The sequence below is a fragment of the Vidua macroura genome, chromosome 7, assembly GCF_024509145.1.
Source record: "Vidua macroura isolate BioBank_ID:100142 chromosome 7, ASM2450914v1, whole genome shotgun sequence".
Taxonomy (NCBI): domain Eukaryota; kingdom Metazoa; phylum Chordata; class Aves; order Passeriformes; family Viduidae; genus Vidua; species Vidua macroura.
In genome coordinates, this window is record NC_071577.1 from 29,293,478 (window position 1) to 29,320,407 (window position 26,930).

The 26,930-nt window shown below is 40.6% G+C and overlaps 1 protein-coding gene across 1 annotated transcript in view; it reads right to left on the reverse strand.

The window, feature by feature from the left end:
- CLASP1 (cytoplasmic linker associated protein 1) overlaps positions 1–26,930 on the reverse strand; it is a 170,016-nt gene that overhangs the window by 94,383 nt on the left and 48,703 nt on the right. Inside the window, exon 8 of the mRNA XM_053983207.1 lies at positions 25,752–25,819. Within this exon, the coding sequence (XP_053839182.1) occupies positions 25,752–25,819 (68 nt within the window). The remainder of the gene's footprint in view (positions 1–25,751; positions 25,820–26,930) is intronic.

A 26,930-nucleotide genomic window follows, 5' to 3' on the forward strand; every position in this document is an offset into this window, starting at 1 on the left:
CTCAACCCCTACTAGGTGGACAAAGTCCAGCCCTCTGAAGGTCTGAGAGCCCTGTACAAGCCAAGAACACACACAAGCAAAACTAGTGATGCCAAAGGAAACAGGGTGTGTTCCTCTTTACTCCTTTCTGCCAGGCACACATCCATGAGCACTGGACCATATTTTTGAGACAGACGTCCCTTTGACATCTCAGGTCATGCCCTCCCCCCAAGGCAGCATCTGGTACCCCCATCTCCAGCTGTGACTTCTGTTGCCACCCTCTATTGGGCGTCCAAGCGAGACAGCTTCAGCTGAGGTTAGAAGCCTCTTCCCATTAGCACACATGAAACCCATGCATGGCTTAGCTGCAAGCCTGTCCAACTCCAACACAGGTGTTGTAGAGGTTTCTCCAGGAAAGTGAGTTTATAAATCCACTAAAGATAAAGGACATGTATATGCTCCTCAGCAGGATTAAGCTTTTAAAAACAAAGGAGTCACAGCTACAAGCAGAAGTCCACGGGCACAGCACATCATTAAGGTTTCCTGCTTGGCCATCTCCCAGCGTCCCAGCTGCTCTCCCTGGCCCCAGACACAGCTCTTCCTTCCCACCCTCCACACCAGGCAGTGTTTTGCACCTAAAAAGCCACCTACTTGTCCTCAGTGACCCTGGTCAGTCCTGCCAATGCCACCTGCCCCTCTCTCTCCCATCACATCCAGTTATCCCAGGTCAACCCAGTCACCAGCTCCAGTCCCAGCCCACCCCTGCTGCTGCCTTCTGGCACTATGTGCTGAGCCACCTCATCATCCTTCACAACTGGCTTTGAAGTAGAGTCCCAAGAACCTGCCTTCAGCATGAACTGCTCCAAGGGCTGAACAATGACAAGGACATGCTGGCATATCAGCAAAACCTTGGCTTTTTTTCTCTTATCTCACATATATCACCCTATTTAAACTACAATCTGCATCATTATGGGTGGAAGCTTTTCTGAATAAGGTTTCAACAATGCAAATCTAGTCGATGTATTTGTGGCCATAATAAATACAATAAACAACATGGTTGCCATCAGCCACAGGTAAGGCAGTGCTTAGAGATCCAGGCCAAGAATGTCAGGCCAGGTAGGTGCAAAATGTTTTTACCTTTAATAATTCTTAAACACCACATGCTTTTCTTTAATCCCAAATGCTTCAGTTTCCCCTCCTTAGCAAGGAAAGCCATCATCTTGGCCGCTGCCTCATTCTAATCACTAGCTAATGAACCTAATAGGTCTTCAACTTTCCATTCACAAAGGAAAAGAAAAATCCTCAAAGAAATAGCACTTGGAATTGTCTTCTGCTCCAAATACATTGTATTTACATAGGCTGTTGTTCTAATACACATACTGCTTAGACCCAAGCACCCACCTACAGCAATTTCAGAGTATTCATGCCTGTCATCCTTCTGTAAGCAGAAGAACATTCAGGCATAGAAGAACATTTAGGCATAGGAATCATTAGAAAAGCATATTCCTGTTTGTGAGGAACCCTATATTTATTAAACCCATACCAGTAGGATAAAATTAACTTTACCAAACTGGTATGAGGAAATTGTACACTTTAACCTGACCACAACCAACATCAGACTAGGCAGCCACAATAAGCATACAGAAAGTAAATTCCAACTTCAATCTGCAAGAATAAGCAATAGCCCAGGCAACATTCAAAATCTGCTCTCAGGGACTGGCCTGGTAAGTCAGACAAAATCATCCTGCAGAAGACTGATCTGAAATCATGCAATCTATGATGACTTAAGTTACTTTTCTGAGGGACATTAGAATTTTCAATCCTGGAATCAGATGACTCCAATTTAAGATGTAGTCGTGACAGATGGCTGCAGGCATCATTGAGAACAGGAGTTTTAAAGACTTGAAAACAAGAGACAAATAAAAAGGATTTAATGAGGCTGTTTACTTCAACACAGAACTTTTTAAACCATTATGTTGACAGTATTAATACCATCACATCAACAAGTCACAGCATGTCCCCTCTAATAGCATCTATGAGCATTAGCACAACTAAGAACACAGCAAACTAAAGTTTTAAGAAACTTCTCTTCATGAAACTAACACACCTGGAAATGGGAGGTTTTAAGAGTTAGTGAAATTGTCACTTAGCCAGTTTTCAGTCATATGAAAGTTTCCATCAGCTTTAAGTACATTTAGAAAAGAGGTGGTACAAATGTTATATTCCTACAAGCTTTATTAAATTAAATATCAATAGCAGACAACATAATAACTATGATACTGAGTGAAAGAGCACCAGCTCAAACAACCAAATTAATTCACAAAAGCATCATAAACTGAAATAAATTCATTAAGAGCTAGGATTTATAAGTTTCACCAATTTCTTTACTACGGTTCATACAGACACCTAAACAAGAATCAAACACTGATGTGCAAGGAGCTGCAGACACAGCCTTTACCCCCATAATGATTTTTAAAACATTAAATAACAGAGACAGACACAGACACGTACATAAAGCAAAATCAAAGTGGAGAAGAGACAGAGATAAGGATTTACTTTCCTCAAAGTAATCCTTGGAAATACAATATTCCCACAGTGCTTTTTCCAGCCAGCCACACAGCCTTCTCCCAGACCTCAAGAGCACCAGGAAATCCACAGTGCATACCTTGGAAAAACACACCCTGCCGGAAAGCCCTCGCATTTACATAAAGTTTCAATTTAAAGAGCAGAAGCAGCTTTTCCCTGCCCTGCACTTACCCCTGTGGTTTCCCAGAGGTTGGCCATTATGTCTTGTGGGACACCCACCCTCCATTCACTGCCAGGCTGTCCACACATCTCCCCAGCCTTCACAAACACCCCAGATATTTTAGCACCTGTAACAGACTCCGCACCAGGGTGTTGCTTCTGTGTTTCACTGCCATGGCTTTCCCTGCTGACTGTGCTTAGGGGTGCTGCCCCAGTTTTGTTCTGGACCCTTGAAAATACCCTTTAAATTGCACTGCCTTCTGACTTCCTCATCACTGTGCTCTCATTAGCATAATCCTCAGAGATAAAAGGAACAAAGTGGGTCCCTGAGCCCTAGAGATACCAATCAATGAGAAAGGCTGTTGATGCAGGATGGCTCAGGAAGATATTTGAGAGTCAGAAAACATCTTTTGACAGAACTATGGGCATGAGCCTTGTTGCAGCATCCTGTCATACCTGAACTGCAGATAAAGCACACTATTTCCTACTTTAATATTAATCCTCCATGCTGCACTGCAGTGGCAATGTTAAGATTTTGCCTCAGCCTTACTGAAGTTTAATTATTTATGCAATTATATAAAAGAAAGTGAATTCTTCTGCCTTCATTCACAAGACAGAAAAATTCCATTCTGCAGAGGCACAGGAACTCCCTCAGGCGCCACTTCCATAGCAGGGATGTGTCAGATTAAAGAGCAATCAATGAAACTTTCCCCTCCTTGCTCTCATCTCCATCTCTGCATTTGCTGGAAAACTTATGGCAACACCCTGGACTCCCTGTTGTTTGCAGCAAGCAAACGTCAGGATTCAGGCAGCAAAGCAGGCATCAGCATCACCCAGCTGCTGGTCATCCACACTACATCCAGCACCCCAGGCAACAGCCTCCCTTGCCAGGTCTGTGATCAGCTTTGCACATTATTTGCTTTAAAAATTATATAAATGTAACTTAAAGGCAGAGCCTTTCAACAAGAGCAAGAAGTATTTGCTGTTATTTTAATGTGTGAGTAAACTGAAACAGAGCTGAGGGACATTCTCAAGGGTGTGAAGACTCCCAGGCATTGCCAGAGTCTAGATTAAGCTCCATTCCTGAACAGTTTTTTGTACTGATCCCCTTCTCTTCCTTCTAATAAAGATGCAAGTAGTGCCACAAATGTTTTCTTATTTTCCCAATATTATCTTCAAAACTGCTCTATGTATATTCAAAAAAGCACATTTGCAAACAGCTTGGGAAAAGTAGAAATAATACGTATTAGAATCAACATATTAGGAAAATTAATTTAATTTAGCTGTTCTTAGAGGTTGCTTGAAGCTTAGCCACACCTGAAATTGAGTTCTCTGTATTTCCCAGAGTTGGCACTACAGGAAAACAGCAACCAAGATTAAACCAAGCTCCCAGGGAGACACCTGCTGGCAGCAGCCTGGGGCTTATTTGCCAAAACCTGAAGGAACAAGGAGATACCTGTGGAATCGAAAGGTGATATTTTGTCTTGCCTGGACTGCCTGCACCCTATGTAACTTAGTTAGCAGGCATACCAACAATCTGAAGCCTTCCAATGGACTGTATTTTTTCACCAGTGAATGGCAGGAGCCACATGATAGGTGACTCCAGCCCCACAAGCAGGTCCAGACTTCCAGCTATTTGCACCATCTGCTGCCATGACATCACAGGGTGAGGCACTTCTCCAGCCTGCACTCCCCAGTTGGCATTCCCTGCACAGATCCTTCTGCCTCCTCGGGCAATTATGACCAGTGCAGGTTACCTCGATGCTGACTGCCCCAACACCCATCATTGTCAACACAAGGAAATTGCAGTTTCTACTGTTAGCACTTATCACTTCTTGAAGGGATGCCCATTCTCAACACACAGAACACCGAGGTGTAAAGCACTGACAAGAGCATGCAGAGTTGTTTTTGGAAGGAAAGAGCATCCTGACGTTTTTAGGACAAAGCACTGTTACAAAAAAAGCAAAAGCATCTTATTGCCTCCAGTTACACAGAGAACATTGAGGGGGACAGAAATGCTGCAGATCCCACTTCCAGCCACCACAGAACATCCTGCAAAGCCTGCTAATGCACAGAAGTCCTGCAGAAGAAAGCTTTCCAGAGATATCTACAAGGAGATAAAAATGCCAGGCTGCAGCTTTGTTTCCTTTTGGGTTAATTCTCAGAGGATGGCTGGGTCAGCGAGGTTAAGCCAGTAAGCTGTGCTGGAGGGACCTGGGGAAGCTGCAGAACCAGCCCTTTCCAGTACCTTCATGTATGTTTATTTACAATCACTACCAGGGACATGTTGCCCAGCATGTCCTGTGAGATGGTGGGGCATCCTAAACTTTCCAAGCAGCCACTTCTGAGCCAAGAATCAAAATAGGTGCAGTTATCCCAGAACAATGAAGGAAAAAATAAGGCTGTCAGCCTACAGCCTGTACAGCCACAGAAAACAGGAGCCTTCTGTCCCAAGGCATTATATTTGTCTGGTTAAAGGCTAATGCAAGAACATGGGTACTACACTGGCAAAAAACTGTACAGTGCTACACACATCACACATCAGTGACTCCCATCCAGAATGCCTGGCCTGATGCATAATTAATATACTTTAATTAGATGACCATTTAAAATACTGTCAAATGCTCAGTGGGCAATAATCATGAGATAAGAATGTCTTAGACTGAAGGTGGTTAAGACAAAAGAAAAACCACAGAGAAAACTACAGAACAACTCCCCAGCCTACATGTCTTTTGAGAAAGATTATCAACTAGTAAAACAGGCACGACCAGCATGATAACCAGGAATTTATACCATAAATTAATGTTTCATCTTTATAAAGATGCATATTACTACAGACTGTGAAGACACATATACCAGCAAAGTGTACAGACAAGCTTTGTTTATTTAAGAATAATTCAAAGTTGAATTTTATGATCCAGGCTATGCTCTATACCCAGAAATGGTTACCAAACAGTGGTCTGAGATGCCTCTGAGCTCCTGCCACAATGGCTACTAAGTTAAAGAGTTGGGTCTGTGATCTCCAGAGCACCCACTGCAGCTGTTAGCAAAGGAAAGGGATGGGGAACCAGACTTGATGCTGACACTTCTGTGAAGTATTCAGGAGCACTGCCTGCCTGCCACAGCACTCTCCTGATGCACCAGAAGGCACAAGTTTCTGCCTACTCCTAACTAATAAAAGCAGGACTTAGGAACATTCTTGTCTCCCCACCACTTCAATACAGCTCCCTGAGAGCAAGCAGAGCCTTTGAGAAGCTGCATGCACACAGGATCTTACAAACCATGCTTCAGCACCAGTACACCAGTGCCAACGTTTGCAGCCCGTGCCAGCTTTTGCAACACCTGCATGAGCACATTCGACTGCCACCAGAGCTTAGAGCAGCAACTCCTTAGAGCTGGGGAGAAATACCCAATCCCCACTCACATCACCCTCATTTTGGCAAGCCCTGGCAGAGGGAAGCAATGGTTTCCTGATAATCAAGCCCATTTGGTTTTTATCCCCGGTGTCTTAAAGAGAATAAACACAGTAAATGAAAAGCTAGCATTGCACTTTTCTCAGTTATCATTTTAGAAAAATCTTATTGTATTTATTATGATCACTCAAAACCAGTGACTCCAAAGGTAGCATTGAAAATGTTTAGGGTTTTTTTAAGATGCAAAAGCAGAAACTAGTAAATAATATGAGACAGGTTTAACTTTTAGTGAAAAAATGCTTGTTCAGTAATTTTTAGAATGCATGTTCACTGGCAATAACTCATAATACTACTCTGCACAGATTTGTATATGATCTAGATAGGATTAGTTCCACTTTTTTGACACAGTGGAAGCAAAGGCCAAATACACATGAGGAAGTTGACTGCAGGTGGTGCAGAAAAAGTCAGAATTAGAGCACATGCCAGAAGATGTATCAGAGTATAGGATTTCCTTTATTTAATCACCATCACATTAGGGTAAATTCTGCTTCCAGCTCTATACATTTGGGGTGAAGGTGAATCCAAAAGCATGAAGAACTTTGCAGGATTTTTGTTTTTTTAAGTTGCTATTATTTCAGATTTTCTTCTGTATGGTTTCAAGTGAGCATGGACAGGTTTTAGTACATCAACTAGTAGCCTATTTGACAGATACTTCAGTACAGCATATGGCTTCCAAATGGTTGGCTAACAAACAATTCAGACTGATATTTAATACAGCTTCAAATAAATATAAGCACAGTCTGAATGCCTGATTTACAAGTGGAAAGCTCAAATTCCTGAGATCTGTTTCTTGGGCCTTTTTCATACCCATCTTTCAAAGCCTCAATTTAAGAAAATCATGGGTTTAAGGAAAAAAGTCATGGGAGAAAAACACCAAAACCAAAAATGTGTCACAATTTATAAAATATTAATACTCAGCAGGGCTTCTGTTTTCCTGAAGCTTGTTTCATCCACTCCCCAACATCTTTAAAACAAAAGGTAGATCTATGCTCCTTCATCCACATTCCTCCCCATAAAGAATCATCATTAGGAACAGCAAATAGAGCAGTCATACTCAGAGAGAGAAAAGCAGACAAAAAGGTAGAGGGAAGACATTGCTGAAACTTTCCATCCTTTTGTCATTAATTACTTCAGCCTACTAAATTTGGTATTCAAATTTCAGAGGCAACATGAAACCCTGAGCAAGCAGGGGAACTTTAATCTGCTACAAGGAAGAAAGCATCTTTCTCAAAGTGCTTGCAATATAAATAATGCAGTCATAGCACAGATAAAAATAATTACTATTATTCGACTTTATTATTAGACTTTATAAAAAAATAAACACAAAGATCCCCCTCTTTCTTTTAAAAGAAAAAGGGCAGATAAAAATGCAAGCAGTTGTGTCCTAATCAGTCTAACATACTCCTGCCTCAGTGTTGCTGTTCACTTTCTTCCCATGGCTCAGCAAACTTTTTCAACCATCCTCAGGTCCCTGCACCTAGGTAAAACTTAAGCCTGTTATCCAGCCATCCAAAACCACCTGCCATGACTGAAAGTTGGACTTAATAATTGATTCTGATCACAGCTGGTCATCTGACTTCTTTAGTAACCATCCTGTTTTCTTCCCACATACTATGTTCACAGTAGAAGACTTCCACAGCTGGTCTGTCCAAGAAGGAACAATGAAAGAAATCCATTTTACCACATAAACCCACTTTCTGCATATAACAATATGTCAGGATCAAATAGGAAATTCAAATTGAAAAAATGTGTTTGGCAGACCAGTAAAATCTTGATTCATCGGATCTGAACTCTATCGGTTTTCTCTGCTGTATCTCCTGTACCACTTTAATTCTGAGACTATCTCACCCACAAGAAGAACTAAACAAAGAGACTAAGGGCAGACTAGTTTTGACCTTAATATCTTAGTTTTAATCAAGTTCAAAACTTGGTAAGAGTTGGTGGAAGCTCTGAATAAACATTTACAAGCAAGCAGATTCCCTCTGGTTCAAGGGCAAAGTCTGTCAAGTGAAAATGAAGAATGAATTTGCCTCAGGACTCAGACACACGATCAAATTATTGCTGCTTAACAAGTTATAAGACACCAGCTGAGCCTAAGGAATGGCCCTTGAGATGCTTACATGGTAAGTGTAAGGTAATATAATTTAACTTAGCTCTAAAGAAAATTAAGCCAAGCAAAATCATTCACATTTACCACAAAGAACACAAACACTAACCACAACCCAGCTGAACATCTTACTCTGGATCTGCTCATTAAAGACTTCACAAAACAACCTAAACAGAATTGGAAACATTAAAAACCAAAGAGGTTCCCATTCAAAAGCTGGGAATGCCGACTGAAGAAAAAGCCTGGCACAGCCGTTTTCACCACTACTGGGGAAAAAAGAAGTCAAAATCACTCATCTGTCCTTAGCACTGACATCTTCTCACACGTGATTCTGCCAAGAGAAGCTGATGTGGAACAAGACTGAGACAAGGTGGTGAGCATGGCTGGTATAAGTCCTTCCTCATTCAGAAAAGTTACTGAAATCATCATCATCACAGGATACTAAAACCCAACTGATTTCCACCTATATAGATTTCTGGTTTCAGACAGGCACAACTACTGCCTCCATGCAAAAGTTAAAGTCAGCAAGTCAAAACTAAAAAGAAAACAACACTTTATTAATACAAAGAACTGTTTTCTAAGCAGCTTGAGATCTCTCTTTTCCCTAAGGCAAGTCTGGCTGGCACAGCGACTTTGTACATCTGTGACCCTGAAAGATCACTGCAATGATAATTCAAATGGACAAATTAGAGAGCAGCTTCTTCCCTCTTGCACTGCTTTGTCTGTGCTGTAGAGAGATATGTCCCTTCATACGTGACATTTACACTTTACTCCTAAACTGCAAGCTGTAAAGTGTAGTCCTTGTAAAGGCTCAGCTCCCAGAAGCAAGCTGTCCCCTTTTCAGCAGGCTGCTTATGATATAAACATAGAAGTCACCAGGAGAACCAGACTCCACTACACTGTGCTTCTGCTTTGTTAAATTGTGAAGATAAACATAAATATACATGTTGAGATGAACAGTTCCTACTTTTACTTTAGTTCTAGGATATACAATTCACTCTAAAGCTTAAACTCAATAACCTTAAAACTTAGGAGGATTTTTACTGACTGTCTGAAACACTGATTACCCAAAAGAAACAAAATCTAGGTAACCAGAGCTTAGTATGATACTTGATGTACACTGCCTGAATTAAAGTCTGGGGAGATGGAAATAAGCTCTGGAAAGTACAGAGGAGAGGTAGAGATTAAATTTCTACAACACACAAGGAAGGACAGCTATTGAGTAGAGAAGGGAATAGAGAAATTCTTGTAAAACACACATGACAGGAATTCACACACTGTGCTTTGTGAGCCATCCCAGGAACTGGTGCATATGCAGCTTCTTACTTGTCAGATCAACTCATATCATGCTCAAAAAGCAAGAGTCAGGCATCCCTTTCAGTCCAGCAATTCAGTTAAATACTTACTAGTGACTGAAGCCATGATTCCTTATTCCCCATTACTATGAAGTCACTCTCCACACTTTGATGTCAAAATAAAATATTACTAAAACAGTATCAGCCCAAGAGATAATTTAAATGTCTAATTTTCCCCACTAACAATCACTTCTTGGGTGGTATTTTTTAAGTTGCCAGACAAGCTCAAAGCCTAGCAGAACTATCTAGGGTGATTCAAGGATGACCAATTCAGACCTTCCTCCTGTTCAGGCATGTTATGGCAGGTACTGTAATGCAGGAGGACTTTTAGATCCACCTGCTCTCTGGGACTTAAAGGACAGAAAGCCTTGTATTCAGGGGGTATGGGAGAACAGACAGAAATTGAGATTAAATGGATTCATATCATTGTAATATCCTACCACTCAGGAATAGAAGAGAGCACATGGGCAACCAACTGCAAAACCAAAGAGCACAACATTTGAGCATAAATCTTAATCAGGAGTAACAAGAGAAATTAATAGACTGCTTCAATTCTGAAGAGGCTTCTTTCAAGGTTATTCAACAAAATAAAATAGGGATGAAGTCTGAGACGTTTCTATTTTGGAAACTCTGCAACAGGTTCCCAGGTTGCAATAATGGTCTTCAAGTACTTACTGGGCCTTTTACAGTGCAATAGCACTGATGAAATCTTTCCCTGAACCCAGGTTTACCATAAGGGATGACTGGGAAGAAGAAATTTGTTTTCTAAGTTTGCTCTAAAGGTACTGATCCCAACATAAGTATCTGTAGCCATCAGGTCACAGAGGTGGCAAGAGCTGAGAGAAGGAAAGCTCTTTGAAGCACCTTTGAAATCAGAGTATGATGCATCCTCACATTTGCATGATTTCTTATATCCCCATTTTATTAAGTCTTTATTTTTAGATCACTTTGTTGTCATCTTCCACTCAGTTCACATTCTTGTACAGGAGAAAAGGCATGACTCAGAGAAGAGGAGGTGCAGAGGAGCACCATTTCTCTTTCACAAGAGGCAAAATGGATGATCCTTCTTTGTAAGGGTGAGCCCATTCAGTGAACTCCCTCCTGCCAGTCCTCACTCAAATGACAATGCTCTGTAATACAACTGTGTACTGGGTGACAAACAAAAAGTCTAAGTTCAGGTTTATTAAAGGTACTTTGTCTCTCATGGGTTGTAAGGTGTCCAGACACACCTAGAATTTACATTCCAGAGAAGGAACAAAAGAAAATAACACATGTCAAAGAATTTAAGTATTTTATTTTAAACACATTTCAGACACAGGAGTGAATTAAAAATATGGGACTAAGTTGTTAAAAATGAAATGTGTGTTAGAGAGTAAAATCTAACAAGGAAAACAATGGCTCTTCCACATCTTTCATTTCACAACAGCTTCCCACTCACATGTGCAAAGCAAAATACACTTGCATTATATACAAGTAAAATATATTTGGTGGTTTGTATTCATTGTGTAGCAACATCAGGATTCCAGGTGACAACCAAGACTTCCTTCTACCAGCTGGAAGAGACACTGAAACCAATCTACAAATGAGAACAACTAATCACAGACTTTATCTGAGAGTTTCCTTTCTGAACCTTCAACTTTGGGGCTTTCACAGTGACTCACAAATGTGCAAATACATTTGTCCAAAAGCACACTTAAACCAGTTGTAAAAACTGAGAGCTACGATTCACTATTTCTATTTATTCATTCATCAAGTAAAAGGATCTTGACACGCAAGTAAATTATTTTGAAATTATAATGCTGTTTAATATCAACAGTCAGATTCCAGACTCTTATGCATTTGCTTTACATTTTCACAAATCAGAAGCAGTAGTGACCATGTGTTGCACTCTACGTAACCAAGTGTTAATACTCACTTTGACTGGCAGGATTACTATCTGTTGACACACTGAAAAATGTTCACAAACTCCATAACTGAAACACTATCAGGTATGGAAGTGCTAATAGCACAGAGGAGGTGTGAAAGCAGAGGCTAACCAGCAAGTTTTCATTATTAGCAGGTGTTTCCAGGTATTGCTTAGACTATCTGAAGAACCAGTATGAACATTAAAAAAATTTGCATGAACAGCTGACTATAACACAAAGAAAACAAAGAAGTGTATCAGTAGTTGCACATCAGAAAATGTCAAGCAGACCAAGTTGCAGAAGAAAAAGCCATATAAATCTTTCTCCACCCAGTTCAGTAATTTTTAGCAGACAATATAGGCTGCTGCTGTTTTGTTGTTTAACACAGTAACAGGGAATGCTCATAGGGCACTGCCATCTGCCAGCAGTTGTTACTAAAAACTAAACACAGGGCAAGTGAGCAGTTCACAGCACTCTGCCTCCAGATGTAAACAAAAATCAGAAGAAATGGGAATAAAGGGTAGGGGAAAATAATGTTTTATCAAATCCCTAAACCCAAATTCTATGCTCAAATGTACATAAACCTTCAGCATTTCTGGAGAAGACAAGTACCAGTCACAGCTTGACCACTTCATTCCTTTCACAAGAAGGAGTGCTGAAGGTCCTGTACACTTGCAGATACTGTAGAAGTAAGAGATTTCTGTCTAGGCATAATTATTCTTCATATGTGGCCGACTGCTTTACCAAGTACCAGTTTACTCAGATAGAAAAAATATTTGAGGCCTCCCAAAATATGAGAGCAGGATCAGCCTGGTTCATCTGAAGCTTCCACCACTAACCATCCTGAGCCATCTGAATTGCTCATCTCCATTACAGATCACTTACCTTCACTTCAAGTAGCAAGAATTATTATTTTGTCCAGACTGGAACTGAATGGCTCAGTTACACAACAGCTCTTTACTATTTGCACTGTTGTGGCAGCCTGCAGCAATCAGTGACCAGCAGCATCCTGGTTCATTGGATATAGTGCACATCCCATCAGCTCCCTAGATGTTGTCAAACACTGAATCCATGCTCAGAAGCCACAAGCCAGCCAGGGAAGCAAGCTTTGAACCATTAGTCTGCATATTAACCAGCACCCAGGGGCCTTTCAGGCCAGCTAAACTATGTCAGTTGAGCTAAAAAGATGAAATTACACTCACTCTGCCCCTCTGGTGAGAGTCTCTTGGCATGATTTAGTCTGAAGTCTGTGAAGGGATGAGAACAACTTTGCCTCCTGGCACTATGGAGAAAAGAACCCCTACATCTCTGAAAGAATTAACGCATGCCCTACATGAACTTCTCTGTTCATGTCTTGTTTAGACTCAACAGTTAACAACCATGGCTTCTTAAAAACAAATGACTGAAAGGTCAGCAAGCATCTTGCTAGAATTAAAAAACCCATAAATTAATCATACCACAAACTAAAGATTGTGGCAAAACTTAGGAATTTTAACTTTCTAAATGAAAATTTCAAATTCAAAGCAATGACAACAAATCAGCCTTAGGCCTGTCCAAGTCCACTCCTGCAACCACACCACCATGCTGGCAAATCATCTGGTTCTCTTTAGCAACCACCTGTGCTTGCCTTCACTTAAAGAAGAATTAGCAAACACAGGGACTGGCACATGTGAAACACAGCACGTAGCAGACAACTACATATTCACTTTTAGTTTTGCTCAGAGATTGAAAGCATGTAAGATCAGGTTTTTTTAACTGGGAGGCAGGAATTTCAATAAAACCTTTACGTAAGGATGTCCATAAGAAGTCAATTAGCATAAACTCAAACTGTCTGCCTTGCCTCTTTACCCATGCAAAGCTTCAAGGGTCCCCACTACACACTCCCTCCTCTTTACAACCTGGAGACTGAATTGATGAAGTCTTCACTGAAAAACAGAACCAAGAAGATGGGCTGGAGAACTTCCAGTCCCTCTTTTTTAATAGTAATTTTGTGTTTAGTTTTTAAAAATTTGAAATAGGATCCTTCTAATTCATCTGGAAAGCCTCTCCCACCGACACAAAGAACTACTGGTAATTCCTCATTGGAATAGGAGTGGGTTTGTTGAGGTGATCTAGGTTAGTCATTTGGATTACATTTAAACCAGGCTTACTTAGCTTCCTTTTCCAAATATTACAAGGAAAGAAGGTAAAAAAAACCTTACTGAGATGAAGAAAATTAATTCAAACATCCTGAGTTACAAGAAATATTTAAGTTGTCTACATAGGGAAGAGGAATACAGAGCTCTGTCTGCAAAATAAAGCTTACCATTACAAGTTAAGTTTAAGAAGACTCCTAATAATAGTATTTTGAAGAATGACATGAAGATTAAATGGATCACCTACTAATTTGTAGCAAACTGCTCTTCAGATAAACAATTAGAATACATCCACATTTAAATATCAAGCTTTAAATTCTTAATATTAAAATCAAAGAGCAATCTGCATCTTAATGCTTCACTGAAAATGCCCATGTGCACCTTGACAGTCACACTGATGACAGACCAATAAAACTAAAGTGAAGCATTATCACCCATTCTAGCATAACACCAAATCAGCAGAGGATCTGCATTAAATGATACCTGCTGCCATTTATAGAGGTTCCTCTGTTGTGGCTTGCAGCCTTTTCATGCTGACATCAGGTTGTGTTGTTAGCTGAGGTCACATTCTCTTCTGCCTTTAGCCCTGTTACCACTCGTGATAAACTGAAGAGCTGAATATCAGACACAATCTCAAATGACACTGGCAAACCTTGCGTTCAGCTTACTGACACACACAGCTAAAAAGTACTGAGTAAAAAAAAAAAAACACTGAATCAATTTGAAGATCTTCCATAACTACTACGTCCTACAGGAAAAAAAAATGAAATAATGGCATAATTTAGGTTAAAGGGGACCTCTGAAGGTCAAGTAATTCAACCTCCTTTTGAAAGCAGGGCTGACAAAGTTGCATTGCTCAAGGCCACATCCAGACTCAATTTAAAAACCTCCACAGATGAAAATCCTCTGAGCAACCTCTTCCAGTGCTTCACTCACTATCTTCAAAGTGAAGAAAAATATCAACTCATGGGAAGAAACCCAAGCATAAGGCTGTCCTCTCAGTCCTTTAATAACGTGGACTACTGGAACTTGCATAAAACAAACTGAAAACCTCTTGATGATAAAAACCTTACTTCTAATTCAGAGGTTTTCTGGAATTAGTGGTCTATGCATTATAGGTACAGGAAAGTCAAGATCCTAGCCCAAAATTTACAAGAGGAGCTGCTCATCATTACTGGCATTTGTCCTGTGTGTAGTTTCACAGAAACCCCTTGCACACCATGAGGGAGCAGAGACCACCTACTTTCAAATACCGGTCAGACCATCGCTGGCCAAGGGTGCAGAGCACCATCAAATACAGTTCAGGTACATTCTCACCTCTCACTGGAACTATTTACCATTTCTAGGGCATGGTAAACACAGTGTTTCAGATGGCTCTGTGATCCAGCTTTCTTGGGAAGAAGCTGTGGAAAGGACCAAACGTAACATGCTCACACTGGAGACCCTGAAGGGAACATTCTGCTGCATCTGATGGAGCACCTGGCCCGGTCTGTACAAAAGAGACAGGACCTGGCACAGTCCAACTCTGTCACAAAGCTCCCAGGGCCCCAGTATTCTGCCACATCTCCCACACTTTCAGGCAGAGTGAACAGAGCTCCTTATGATGTGCTGCTACAGACAAGAAATAGTTAGGACAAAAATAGGGACAAGACTGCTTTAGAGCCCATGATAATAAATAGGCTTCAGGGAATGCAGTGAAGGGAAGCAGTATGCACAGAGCACAACATGAATACAAAGATTCAATACAGAGTCTTTGGAGAAATCCCACTGCAGTGAGACAAAATCCAGCACACACATCAAAAAGAAAGGAAAAAAAAAAGACATTTAAGGAAAGCACTAGAGACAAGTATGGAGCTTCTTAAGGGGGAGGGAGCAGAGAATAAGTTTCAGTGTGCTGGTGCATAAGTATTTTGCCTGTGGAAGCTTGGGATCAGATCTTATTTAAGTCTCCAGTGAAAAGGAGTGTGACTGTCCCTCTACAGCACAGAAGCTCCATGTGATTAGAACCCTCTGCAGATTCAGCTCCTGCTCAGCACAGAGCTCAAACAGCAGAAGCATAAATCGGAGCACTGGCAGAGCTGCAGCAGGAAGAAGTGTGCCCAGCCCTGCCTCTCCAGGGCTGCCTCCGGGATTGCCCCTGATCCCAGCAGGAGCTGGGGGGAGTTCAGGGGAAGAAACCTAAATGATGGAGAACAGAGTTCGACCCATTCTTCATAAAGCAGCCCTAATTAGAAATGTCAGGCCTCATTATGAGCCAGCGCTCCACTAGACAGGAGTCCCATTACTCGGCAGAGACGTATGTGGGAGACAGGCATTTCTTGAAGATGAAACATCTTGTACACATCTTTCCTCTACCCACCCCACAGCCAAAGGGAACAGCCTCACTACACGGAGGTGAAGGCAGCACCAATGCTGCCAACTGCATAAACACTCGCAGAAGCAGTGCCAACACTGTTTCATACCTAAAGCTCCTATCTCCCCCTTCCCTCTGGAAGGCTAAGAGCAGTCATGCCTAGAATACTCAAACAAGGCTTTTTACAACATAGTCTACCAGAAATTTACATAAGGGCCTGTTCATTTCCCATGGAAATCATTAGAAATAGTCCAAGAGTATCAAAGGGAATAGATCTGGAGTAAAAAAAATAGTGTAAATTTCTCTCTTCTACCTCTGCATTCAAGCATTCATCTCCAAAGAAGCCCAGATATGTCTCATGTTCCTTAGACATCAGCATCTGCATCTCATACCAGAAACATCCATGTCAAGCATGTACAGGATTTTGTTGTGCACTGACAAGCTCTGAGGGAAGGCAGGTTAGGTGTATCACAGGAAAGGGAACAGCTCAGGAAATGTGGTTGCTATAGGTTTTGCCATTCTTGAAAAAAAGCAATTCAGGTGACACTTCACAGTGAATGAAGGTATTCTCTTCCTCTGTACGGCATTGCTTGTGATAAAATTCACCTGGCTTGACTCTGAAGGCCACCTGCAAAGCAGCAGCCATTAGCAGCTTTCCTCATGAAGATCTGTCTGCAGTGAGATCCCTGCAGGCTACACGTGGGGTGTAAACCTAGCCAGGATTATTCTGGGCTCTCTGCAGCTTTGGGACTTCAGGGGAATAAACAAAAAAAGAGACTCACACTGCTTAGCACAATGCAACAAAAGGATTCTTTTGACAGAGCAGCAGGGCAGAATTAATTCCTTCAGCAGGCAGAAGAAACCCAGTCATTATGCAGTATTTGCTGTCTTAATACAAAAATAGGATGCATTTACTTATTTTAGCTCAGTTTTGTTCTATTTCACATCACTATATCTGAGCTACAAACAAAATACTTCAGCCAAACATAACAGAGGAGGAAGGCAGTGTAATGCCCAACCAGGGCCAAGTACAGACAATGCCTTCCCTGTACTTCCCTCTGGAGTAACAAACCAGCACTTGTCCACTCCTGCATTTTGAAAAAAGCTCCTCTTCATGCCCCCCCACTAACATGTGGCTGTAACAGCAGGTTTTGTTCTACCACTGCATGTTAAAACTGGATATACCATCTGTATTACTAAGTCTTCCTCGGAAATGGGCTCAGCAGTCTAATCTCATCCAGCCTAAGGTCAACGATCTGAAAATGAAAAATAACTAGGTACAAGAAGACCTTCAAGCTTCCAAGCATTTGGTCTCAGGTTTTTTTTAGAAATCAACCAGGTGCTCTTCAGTCTAGATGCTTCAATAAAACCTCACAGTTATGGAAGCTGCAGCTACTGTGGTTACAATATACAAGGACAGGGATGTTGTTTGTTGCTGGTAGGAGAAACACACGTATCGCGTACTTCTGTTGCCCATAAAAGCCTGTCCTGTATTTCACCAATTACTGCAGTGACTGCTGTGCTCAGAGGCTGCTAATTACAGCAGCTAAACCCAGTCCACTTGTTACACACTCAACCTGAAAATACATCTCATCAAATAAACGAGAGCAGCAGCACAGAATTCATCAAAGTGCTCCACAAGAGGTGCAAGAAATTTCATCTCTTCTCCAAGCAGTCTTCAGCCACCACTGAGGCAGCTGATTAAGGATAGCAACTAAATTCTAACTGGGACAGTGATTCTATATAAAAACAGCCCAGAGCATTCATTTGGAAGTAGTCATTAGGAGACTACTCTCCAGCATCCAGCCAGCATACAGAAAGGGAAAAGAAAGACACCTACTCTTCCACTACTTTCTTGGAAACTGAACTGTTTGTGAGCCTCAGGCAAGGACTTCTATGTTTTTAAATTATTGTCATAGGAGCAGAAAGTTTGTGATAGCTTCACTTGTGCTCACTGAAGTACTCTACTATGTACCCCCAACAAGTGTTGAAGTCAGTGTGTGTGAAACACAAACACAACCCAAATAAACTTCACAAATCAGCACAGTGCACAACTATGGGATACTTTTTACTCCCACCAGATTGCCCTTTAGTGTGCCAGTTTTCCTCTACAATATTTGAATAGCTCATACTCCCATCTCTCAGAGAATTGCTGAGAATTAAAAGGCTGACTTAAAATCACTGCTATGTTCACAGTGATCAATGTATGTGTGCACAGGCATATGTATGAACCATCCTAATGATGAACTTGCTCCTGGAAGATTCTGTGTACCATAAACAAAGCTAAGCAATCAAATCCGTAAGATTTAGTTAGTCCTTTCATGTAAAAATGTCACTGGAGTTAATATTGCTCCAGCTTTGACCGCAAGCTCTTTCTGACAGAACAACTACAAAGTAGAGCCAGCTGGGAAAAACAGCACAGTTTGGTGCAGAGATTTAAAAGAAAAATGACCACTGCAAATTTAAGGCTTTGTTTTAGAGGTGAAACCAACCTGACATCAAAACATGTGAAAGAATTTGGAAGAAAAGATCATATCAGAGAAATCAGCAAACTACTAAGCATTCCTGAACTGTGATCACCTCCGCCAGCTGTACCAGATGTTACTGCAGTTTCCATGGGAAGGAAGGGTGTAGGATTTTTTTCATTCTAATTCTTTATGAACACTGGACTATAAATTCGTCCTTGCCATGTGTTCTAAGTTGCATGTGTTCCCTGAGGCAAACACTGAGGTTGCTCAGATACACATGGTACTTTACCAATGGGGGAGAACAGGCCCTGCATTAAGAAATTCATCTCCAGATATGCAGGACATTCATGCATTTAACTTCCACCAGTAATAATGGAATGGTGCACATTAATCTTTTACTCATGAAGCCCACAGTAAACAGCAGCATCTCATCCTTTAACTGCCCACTCCTTCAGCCTGTATTTTATGCATGTCTGTTAGTGATGTTGGTAGTAAAGTGGTTCTGCTTAATTACACCAAAGCGTTGCCAAAAGAGCATTTGTGTGTTCATATAAAACCATTGGGCTTAGGGGAAGTGATGAAACAACCAGAGTAACTCTGGTCTTCTTTGCAAGGAAATCCTGGATCAAGGTACTTTGGATTCAATCCAGAATTCACAATACAATAACAACATACCCACATACTTTTCTTCTGACATTTACTACTGCTACAGTTCAGACAACCAACAGTGACCTGGAGGTCAGACATTTCCCAACTGATAAGATCAGCCAGACCACTGCCCCAGGCTCTTCATTCCATCAGCTGATCTATTAAAGCTGAGAGGTTCCCAGTATGATGAAATCATCACACTTCATTGACAACAACAAATATATGCTTGTTTTCTGCAATAAGCAATGAAGTACGTTAATTATTCAACATAATTCCAACTTTGGAAAAATCATGGATTATTTTCAACTCCTCTTTTGAGAGACAAGAGGAGCCAGAGTGCAAAGGTCTCTCAGCTGTAGATGGTGACACTATCCACTGACAGGTGATGCAGTTCATGAGGAGAAGAACCAGCCCAGACAGGCTTCTGTATTAATTTCCTGGCATTGGGAGGCATTTAGTGATGGTGAACAAGGAACACCACATACATGTATACACTGCTTCCTCTGAAAATACATGCAGTAATTGTCTTGGAAAACAATGTCCCAAAAGGATAAAATAAAGATCTGTCCATAGAAATGGCACATATTGTAGCATGCAGTATTCATTCCACAGCATTCAATTTGCCCAGGAGACTTCCACTTTCTGTTACAAAAAAAGCTGCCAATTAACTCACACCTTGAGAAAGTAAATATCAATAAAAACCCAAGGTTTATAGAATTTAGATACTGACTGACTCAGACTTCCTAAAATTAGACTACATCCACAGTATAGTAAGAATTTCAAAAAGACAACAGGTACACTGAATCAAGAGAAAAGGGGAAGAAAGGAAATGCAGTTTTACAAAGATGGCTAACAGAAATCATCTCTTCTGAAAGCTCAAATGAAAAGCACAGGCTTCTTACGTACCTAAAATAAATGCAATAAATGCTTCCCTCCTGTAAATTAATTCTTCACAGGTGAATAGATACAAAGCTCCTCTGCCTTTCCATTTCACCCAAGTCCCAATCCAGCCTCACCGACTACCACAGACATCCTCTTACAGAAACGCAGTTAAAACACACAAATACAGGTTAAAAAAAAGTGATGTCTCTATTTGGCACATTCTTGGAACTGTGATTCAATGCTAATTCAGAAGTACTCATAACCAATTTAAATAATCTTCCCAACTGATACTGCAGAAGGAAACAAGTTAGGAAATGGAAGTCTTAATGATCACTCACAAACAACACCGATCAGCAGGATTTCTGAAAATTCATGTCCTTCACCTCTCTCAACCTGTTCTGGTCCCTTACATATGCACACATTCTCTTTCTTCATCCCATCACACAGACCATTTATCATATTTTATAGAATCTTAAATTGAGCTTGATGACACCAGGCTACATATGCTTGCAGACTATTTTTTTAAGTTCCACTTTTACTGCAAGATTGCTTCAGTCTCTACACACCGTTAAAAAGAAATAGAGCAGTCAAATACTCAGACATTTACAAATAAACACATCCACCGGTGTGGCACATTCATTAGCACCTACCTTTCCCTGTAGTCATTATTCTCTGCAGTGCTGGGGAGCTGCTGGGGAAGGGCACTGTGCTCGGGAGCAGCCCCACAGTACACGTCTCTCAGTACATGTTTCTCAGCAACTAAATCACCAGCAAACTCACCAGCCTCCTACACCACTTTGCTGTGTGACCTAGCAGGCGATTGCCACCTCTCCTCCAAAATAAAAGCCTGTTCAGCATGCAGCTGAGCTCCATGTGCCCCCCTGTGCCTGCTTGCTCACACCCCTCCCCTTCTGCATTTGAGAATTTCAGCAATATGCTTATTTACAAAGCTCTTAGAAAGGGAGCAGAGCTCCTCTTGTCCATTTATACCTTCCACAAGGATGTACTATTAATTAATGGTGTTCATTCAAACATGACTCGGACATTACTGCTCTCTCTCGGCCCACACAGGTGAAGAGGCATTTATTTGCTTTTTTCATGCCCTAAAAATGCTGAGTCAATGAAACCAATCTTCTGTTTCATTTTGTATTTCAACTTGGGAACTATATTAATAGAGAGCAAGCCATAATGGAAATTTAATTGCACCAGGAGGTATGAACGCAAAAAAGCACAATGCAGCATTTACTGGTTCAAAATATCATTTATCTGGGACAGTTGTCGCTCCTTCCCATCTGTAATTCAGCTGCTTGGATGTGTGTTGACAAACAAACAATATTCCACCCTCAGATGCATAGCCTCACTTGGCAAATGTGGGTGATTCGCCTTCATATAATAAATATCAAAATAGCTTCCAATGACTCAGTTTTATTACCAGCAAAACACAAGAATTTAAAATACCTCCAGTTTTCATCTATTTAACTCCAAGTTCTCAACTTCACAAACAGAATTCATTTAGTAAATAGCATATTTGTCTTATACACCCTCCCAAATATAAAAGTAGTTCTACTGAAAAGTAGCATTACTCCCTCTTCATAGGTTTTCAGTAACTGAAATTACCATGTCTTTTTTTTTCAGCACGGTTTTAATTAACTTGCTTACTCTTAGAACACACACTCATGCAGTCAGCTACCAAAATTGCATCCTCCCCTCACCTTACTCCATAAGTACTGCGGGGGAGAGATCTCAGCTCCAGAATTCTGGCTTTAAGATCCTGCTTTGATTTCCTTCCAGCCCAAGATCACCACTACCATCTCCACTATCCCTAAATCTTGCTCTTCTGAGTCAAAGTTCAGCATCAACAAGAAAGTACAATGCCCTCCTTTGCCACAGGAAAGCCACCATAATATCCCTTCATGCACAAATATAAACGCATCTCACAAAAATTGTGTGACTTACATTAAAAAAATGAAGGTTTGCATCATATTAGAATATCACAATGAAAAGCATAAAAAACACACCAAAATATTTTGGTTGCTAATAACTTTGGTTTGGGTCATTGATTCCTATCAGCCTGTATTTTTTCAGTAGATCATTTATTTTATTCTTAATCTTTACTAAAACTTGATTATGGAGTCTTCTGGAGTGCAAGTCTGATTCAAAGTCAACTCAAATCCATGGAAAATCTGTACAGTTTATGCAAAGGCCCTTACAGATAATACCAAAGAAACTCATATAGCATGAATTTCTTGGAGTCTCTGTCCAATAGCCTCTCTCTGTATCACATCCAACTAAAGACCATCACACAATGCCACTCAAACACAGCAGCTGACTAGCTGGCAATTACTAGCTCTTTCATGCTGAAAATGTATTTGTCCCAGGGGAATAAGGCATCTGCATAATTAGCAGAAGCAGTTACACAGAAAATAATTAGCTTGCTGAAAGCCCAAAAGGGGAAAAACTATAATTTTTGCTTCAAGAGGCTGACTAATTATATGCCAAATAACAAAACAGAGATTCACTGAGAATCATCAAGAAATCCAGCATGGATTTTAGCTTCATATTCTAGCTATAAGGGCTGCTGGTAGCCTAGCAACAAGCAGCATACTTGGGCATGCCAAAACCTCCTCTGACTTAATGAAACACCTCCGATTACTATGCAAACCTCACCCACCCCAATAAGCATTTGATTCTTGTGTTACTAAATGATAAAAACAAAGCCTAGCCAAAAAAAAACAATCAAGCAATTCAAGATAAACTCAAACAAGCACTAATGGACTACAATATAGAAAGATAAGCCAAAACAAAACACAAATTATTTTCAGAGACTTGAAGTTCGCAGTCTGATTAGAGTTGACTCATTAGATTTCTTCTTTGGGTTAAGAAAATGTCCTATTATTTTAAGCAACTTTTCTAGTAGGTTTGTCTAAGATTTCTGTCCGTTTGTGTCTTGGGAACCACTAGATAGGAAACCTTTAACAAGTTACAGCAACTCACTAATCTCCAAAGTACTCCTGATATACTCAGAGTGCTGCTGCAATTCCTTCCTTTTACTTGAATCCTCAGTGAACTGGTAGAGGAAACTGTTATCCCAAACAGTACTCTCAGAGCCAAGAGACCAGTTTTTACTGTGTTCCACCATTCTAGAAGCCACAGCTGCTGTCCTAAATGCCCAGCACCACTGTGTTCTGTGCTAACAGAGGTTTGACAACGACTTTCAAGTCTCGTTGTGATTACCACAACTCTGGTGCTCAGTTATGAGTGACCTTTCTACCAACAGCCTGCTCTTGGTTATCCACAAGAGAAGCACATTCACATAGTCACCCATCCAACCACTCTGCCAGATTCCAAGGGTTAACCAAGACTGAGCTATTTCCACTAGTTCCTGAGAAAGGCAAGTCTTTTGCATGTGCAATATCTATCACCATCCTCCCTGGTGACTCTGACAACTGCTGAAAGTGTCACCTTTGTTCAGAAAGTGTCAGGGACACAAGAAACCTGACAAATTTAGCTTGTCTTTCTCTCACAGGCCACAATAAACTTGTGACTGTGGGTGCAGATAAGCCTCCTTTTGCTGGCTTAGACAATCTCAAAAAGATAAACTGAAAGTTGCACAGAGCTGTTGACACACAAGATAGGACGAGCATGTAACGCTGTATTTGTGCTGTGCTTGGAGGGCAAGGAAGAAACAACAAACAACCTTATGGCACTAAGGGAAACTGAACCTTCCCCTCAAACACACAAAAAAAATGTTAATAAGTAACACTATAATTATCACAGACTTTTTTATTTCTAGGGAAGATGAAACGAACAATAGGAGATCCTTTCTTTGCTCTCTTTGACCCTTAACCCTCATCCACTCTCCCTTTCCCCCAGGCTACCTTTTTTTCTCAACATTCATAGAGGAGATTCTACTGAGGAGCAATCCTACCACACACAGACTCCAAGGATTGCATCCTGCCACAGCACAAGCAAGAGCAGGGAGACATCAGAAGATCAGGTTAAACAGAGTGCAGAATACAGGAGTACTTGTGTTGAGAAATACTGAAAGTCTGTCCATGGAGTCAGAAGATGGAGATCATAATGTCTCAGGACCTCAAAGCACAAAAAGGGTAAATCTTTCACCAAAACAGTGACAAAGGGGTATAAAAGAAAAAATAACTTTCAAGGAAGCCTAAAAGTAGAAGACCTGATACACACCAATGCTTCAGATGTAGCAATACATCTCAAATCACAAGTCTGCCTCCTAGAAACACCAAACAACAGCAAACTACATAGTACAATGATGCATCAAATTGCTTTTTCTTTTTTTTGAAAGTTCATTCTATTCCACTGCTAGCAAGACAAAAATTCCACCTTAGTCTAGCCAAGCGGAAAGCAAGGAAGTTGAATCAGCAGTAAATCTCTGTTTCAGTTTGAGTGGGGGTTCCAGAGAAATCACCTGGAGGCTGGGAACCTAAACGAGTTTGCTAAGGGATTAAATATTTACTTCCCCTCCCACCTGTTAAAAAGGAACAAGGACATTTGTTTCTCAACTACACTTATTTACCCCTGTAAGCCTCATCCACCCGGACATACAAAATAGTCCCATATTATGCAAAAGCGTAATTTTAACCCATTCCATCACAGAGGAACCTGTAATAGGTCTTTATCATTCCCAAACATACAAGATAATACATCACATTTCTGAATAATCCAAACTATAACTTCAGGATTTTCAAATCAGTTAATTTTATTGTTTCTGCAGGGATGAAGTTTACTGTGCTGTAAAATGGCTGTAGCAAGAAGAATGGTGCCCAGAAATGAAAATGGTATTTTTTCCTATTTAAAAAAGAAAATGCCTCTCTGCTCTCTTGACTTTGAAGAGCATGGTGGGAGTGACTGGGACATCATCTCCCCTGCTCCTGGCTTTGCAGAGGGTTTGAGCTTGATAGGAACACACAGTGTTGAACTCAGATTCTTCATCTGCTCTACTCAACTGTCAGCAGAAAGATGCATTTCCTCACCAAGAATTCTCATAAAAATCTACTGTTAAACAATACCTATTAGATTTATAACACCTGTTAAAATTACTTCCTAGCTCATAAGCTTATCTGTAAACACAGTAATAAACACTTCTTATTACAGTAAGCAAAATACTAGTCTCAGACAAGACAGACAGAATTAAGGCTCAGATAAGGGTCTTTGGCTATCAGTCCTAAACATACAAAAGATGCAAATTTAGTGTCCTGGTTTGGGACAGACTTGGGAGGAATCCCAGGACACTTAGGAACTGCAAAATACAAACAACACGAGCTTTAAACAGAACATTGCTGCATTATTGTGTACACCCTCTGTGCCTTTTAGGACTCTTAACTGAAGAGGCAATTATTCTCTGAAATTACTATTTAATTAACCTTATGAACAATTTACATGCACGTGGACTGGAGAACAGGAGATGCATTTCCCTAATGTAACTCAAGAGGAAAACAAGACAGTTATAGCACGACCTTCTCTTCTTGAAACTCAGGCTTCCTTCTGATACTGCAAAAAGACAGCAGACAAACTAAACATCCATTTTATTTGTTGCAAAAACACTGTATATTTCTGAACAATCACCATACTTGCTTCCCCTAACAGAATGCTTGCTGTATATCTATTTGAATGCCTCACCAATTGAAAATTGCTAAAAGCACCAAACAGAGAGTACAAGTACTTCTACTCACCAACTGAAGTCTGGACCATGTTTCCAGATTTTTGGACCTCATCGAATTTTGTGAAAATTACATTCAACCTGTTTGAAAGTTTAAAAAAATACACAATGAACAACTGAATTTAAATTTTAGGAATATTAGAATAATAAAATTACTAAGGTTGGAAAAGACCTCTAAGACCATCGAGTTCAACCTTTAATCCAGCAATACCATGTTTACCACTAAACCATGTCCTCAAATGCCACATCCACATGGCTTTTGAACACTTCCAGGGATGGTGATTCCACCATCTCCCTGGGCAGCCAAATTCTAACATCTCATGATCATACAGAAGAGATTTGGCTTCACTCAGGTCTTTGGGAGCACTGTCAAAAATGTCAGCAGAAAATGTCAGTGCAAGGAAGTTATTTTAAAATTAAAAAAAAAAAAACCAACATCAACACACAACAGCTGAAAGGAAAACCTGAGATATAATTGAAAATACTATATTACTGAAGATGTGATATGGCTAATTGTAGATGCACTTCCAGTTCATCATCACTTTTTCTATCTTAACTATTTGCAGAAATACCACAAAACACACTCCTAAAAACCAACTTGACACAACATTTGTCTTTGGCCCTGACACCTTCCCATTTATGTCACAGGTCTAGCAGAGCAGAAGACTCTTACCACATCTCATCATTCCTTCCCAGCGAGTTTATTACTTTAAGGCACATTTTGGGAGCAGATGTTTCCACTGGAGAAGAAGAGGCAGCAGTGCTGCCTCCACCTGCATGTACCCCAACTCTAAAACCACCTCTTCCCTCTGAGCACTGACAAGCTGCCATCTACTCCATCCTCAGGGCTAACCATGCTCTGCCCTGAGCACTGGAGGCAAGATGCAGAGCAGCTTTCTAACACACCTCAAAGGGCAGAAGCAGAGGGACATGGCTTTGGTTTTAACATAACTTTGGTTGCTTTTTATTTAAGGTTTGGATGGGTTTTTTTGGGGGGGAAGGGGGCAGGGGAGGGAAGCTGGTTTTTTTTTTCTGGAATAAAATCTTAAAACTGATTATTTTGTTTGTGAGTTTTTGTTGTTTATGACAGCCTAAGTTGCATAAACACAAGCTACTCTGATGTGTCTCCTGTCTACATATGCAGAACATACAGGAAAAATGTTAATTCCCTTAATTTTACATCAGTTAACTA